We start from the raw sequence: 3,596 nt of genomic DNA on the forward strand, positions 1-3,596 counted from the left end.
ATTGATGAATTGGTAGACTTAACCCTGAAATCAAATACTGGCCAAAAAAATAGGTTATGAGTAAATTATTCCTTGTAGTTTTGTAAAGGCATAAATCATTGTGTTTTAGTCAAGATAATAGTCAAGACATTATATATGTTATGAAACCTCAAATTTATAGTTAAAAATAGTTAATAGAGTTAATAAAAGTACATTTTTAACTTTGTTTCATTTCTAGTGATGGATATTCCCTCTGATAATGTGTATGCCTATGCATTATCAAAAACCATCACAAAGGTTTCTTCTCCTGTGACGGTGGGTCTGTATTCAGAATGTCACAGCAGGATCAACATGGTGCTCAAGAACATCGAGGGTAAGTGTGCACACTTTTTTTAAACAACTTAAAATGACTGACCCTACAAATCCTCCCAGATGTTTTGGAGATTTTGATGTGTTTGACTCTTTATCTCCCATTTGCAGTGCATATGAATCAAGAGGCAAAAAGAAGAGAAGAGAAGTACACTAAGGAACCAAAGCCTCGCTCAATTACACCATCTGTTTCTGATCTGCTTTCTCTGATCTTGCGGCTCCTCTTCTATCGGCCCGTGTGGACGGAGCAGAACCAGAACATGAAGAACATTCGTTATCTGTTCGTGAGGTTCAGCGCGTGGCATTTTGCAGGCAGTGACCTGCTCTGGGCTGGACTGGTAATACAGTTGTGCAAGGCTCTTCAAAACAGCTTTGGGAAGCTCCAGCTGGGACTTTTCCGAATCGCCCAACACGACGAAGAGAAAGATGCAGGAAAGAAGAAGATTGAGGATATTCCAAAGAATTGGAGATCCAAAAAGTTGGTCTGCATCCCTATTTGGGCACTAATACTCATGGGATTCATTGGTTCACTCCTTATTCTGGTTCCTCTCATTATGTATGGATTTCTAGATATGAAGGACAACCAAGAAGGAGAAAAAGTTGAGTCCTCAAGTGAGCATGGTGTGCTGGAAGGTTTTGCCATTGCTGTACTTGGTGTTCCTGCAGTTGGAGCTCTACGATTCATATATTTGTTGTTGAAGAACCTCATCTTCAACCAAGACCTTAAAATTAGACAAGGGCTGGACAACAAGAAGGTAAGTCAGCAGCTGGGACTAATGCATGAAGTTCGTAAGGAGATGAGACTGCTGTGCTGCTTTATTTACTTCATGGAGATCTTCGAAAGGAGGAGGATCAGGGTGGTGTTGGAGATCACCAACTTGGATCGTTGCACACCGAAGAAAATTGTCGGTGTTTTGGATGCCATCAACATTCTCCTATCTGATGAAGAGAGTCCCTTCATTTCCGTGCTTGCTGTTGATCCAGAAGTCCTGGTTAGGCAGGTCCAACAGGCAGAAGATTGTGTAAACAAAAGAGACTCTGCATATGACTTTCTGGATCGTATAATCACACTGCCCTTCACCGTACCTCCACTATCTGATGCATCAAAGTCCAGCCTCTTTGAAAACATTGTCCGTGGTCAGTCTGAGATCTCTGAACACATTCCTCTTGACGGGACTGCTGCATCTACTTTAGGAGGTCCTGTGACATCGTTCTCTGTTGAAGATGAGAATTCTGTAAAGCACAGTGAGACTGTAGAAGAACAAGTCACCCCTTTGATTGCAAACAAGGGAAACTTTAAACCCTTTCCTGCAACAGAACTTGTGAACAATGAAGTGAATAAGTTAATCAAGTCTACATTTTCTTGCATCTTCTCGAGACATAAAAGCAAACTTCAATCATATATATCCGGAGACACCATGTCCATGAGACGAGTGATTAACTCAATTCGAGTAACCATTATGATTATGGAGACCCAAAAATTGGAGCCTCCACCTCCAGAGAAGATAGCAGCTTGGGTGGTTTTGGTGGACCGCTGGCCTTGCAGATTAAGTTGGATTATTCAGTGTGTGGAAGATGACCAACAGAGTAACGAGATAGACGGATCATTCTGTGCTGCTGATAATACCAAGACACTATGGGAAGTGTTCAATTACAGTAGTCTGGAACTCTGCATCATTGGATATAAGGTGGAGAACTTTCTAGAAAGAGATGGAGACCCTGAGTTGTTTGAGGTTTTCCTTAGGAAAGACTTCCAGTTCACTGTAGGGGAGTTGGAAATGTTTCAGCTTTGCACAGTGAACTTAAATTACTCTATCAAGAACGAGCTGGCCAGGGTTCGTGGGAGCCGCAGACTGAAGAAAGCAGGGAGAAATGCTTTCCAGTCCCTCTCATCACAAACTGTAATGAACATGAAAACTGATGATATTTGTCAAGAGGTTTGTATGAAAAAAGTCAAAGCAGCAGTTAGTTTCGACACTCTTTATACTATATATATATATCGTCACCTTGGAATTTTAAGGAGCGGTTTTGAGATATTGAGCTTCAAAGTTTTTGCATTCCATTCGATAGAACCTTACACGACTTAAAAGAAAACAACACATAATGTAAATAAGTTGTCACAGAATAGAATATGTGAATAACTAAATGTTGAAAAAAATGTCAGATAGAACCATATAATTCCAAGGTGACTATATATATATAAAAGTATATATATATATATATATATATATATATATATATATATATATATATATATATATATATATAAAATACAGTAAAAACTAATATTGTGAATAATTATTACAGTTTAAAATAACTGTTTTCTATCGTAATATATTTTAAAATGTAATGTATTCCTGTGATGGAAAAGCAGAATTTTCAGCATCATTAATCCAGTCTTCAGTGTCACATGATCCTGCAGAAATTATTCTAATTTGCTGATTTGGTGCTCAAACGATATTTCTTACTATTATTCATTTTGAAAGACAGTTGTGCTCCTTAAAATTTTTGCACTCTGTGATAAAATCTAAATATGAATAGAAATATTTTCTAACATACTTTTGATCATTTAATGCGTCCATGCTGAATGAAAGTAATTTCTTTAAAAGAAAATTTTACTGACCCCTAACATATGTATGTATGCTGGATATATTTTACTGTTTTCCAAATGATTTGGTCTTTTATATAAATATGTGCATTTGTTTCTTTTTTAGCTGTCAAAACTAAGCTTCCCAGAGAAATACCTTGAAACAGTAAGGAAAAATTTCATAGATGGTAGAACGATCCTCTTCAGTGACACCAAAGACCTCAGGCAAGTCCTGCAAATGACTCTGGGAGAATGGACGACTTTTAAAATTCATTTCCTAGGGGTCATACCTCCTAGTCAGCCAGCTCAGGCAAAAAGTCTTCCAGAAGCCACAAACCCTGGAGTGGTCATATGCTCATCTGACCATAGCTGTTAAGCAGTATAACTGACCTTGAGGTTTGCATCATTGCATTTTTCTTCCTGTGCATGCATTCAGTGGACTAAGATTGTTTCAGGAAACAATACTGTATCACTACAAAAATATAATTCCTTACGGTGAGGCAAAAATAAGAGTGTAAATGTACACCAGTGAATCAGACTACTCAACAAATGATGATACTTAAAAATAGAGCTTTGTTATGCAGAACTCTTTCAGTCTTCAAACAGATCAAATGTGTAAGATGCATTATTGATAATGGGAATAAGTGGTTTTATTTTGCTT

General features: G+C 37.7%; 1 protein-coding gene across 1 annotated transcript; it reads left to right on the forward strand.

Annotated features, from left to right (window-relative positions):
* Positions 1–219: 219 nt before the first annotated feature.
* Positions 220–3,311, forward strand: nkpd1 (NTPase, KAP family P-loop domain containing 1; the record flags this gene model as incomplete). The annotated part of the gene is made up of 3 exons (XM_081357687.1): positions 220–352; positions 460–2,285; positions 3,063–3,311. 3 exons carry the CDS (start codon positions 220–222, stop codon positions 3,309–3,311), a joined length of 2,208 nt encoding a protein of 735 aa, XP_081213813.1.
* Positions 3,312–3,596: the final 285 nt, after the last annotated feature.

The sequence above is a fragment of the Scardinius erythrophthalmus genome (assembly GCF_964197995.2).
Source record: "Scardinius erythrophthalmus genome assembly, chromosome: 25".
NCBI lineage: Eukaryota > Metazoa > Chordata > Actinopteri > Cypriniformes > Leuciscidae > Scardinius > Scardinius erythrophthalmus.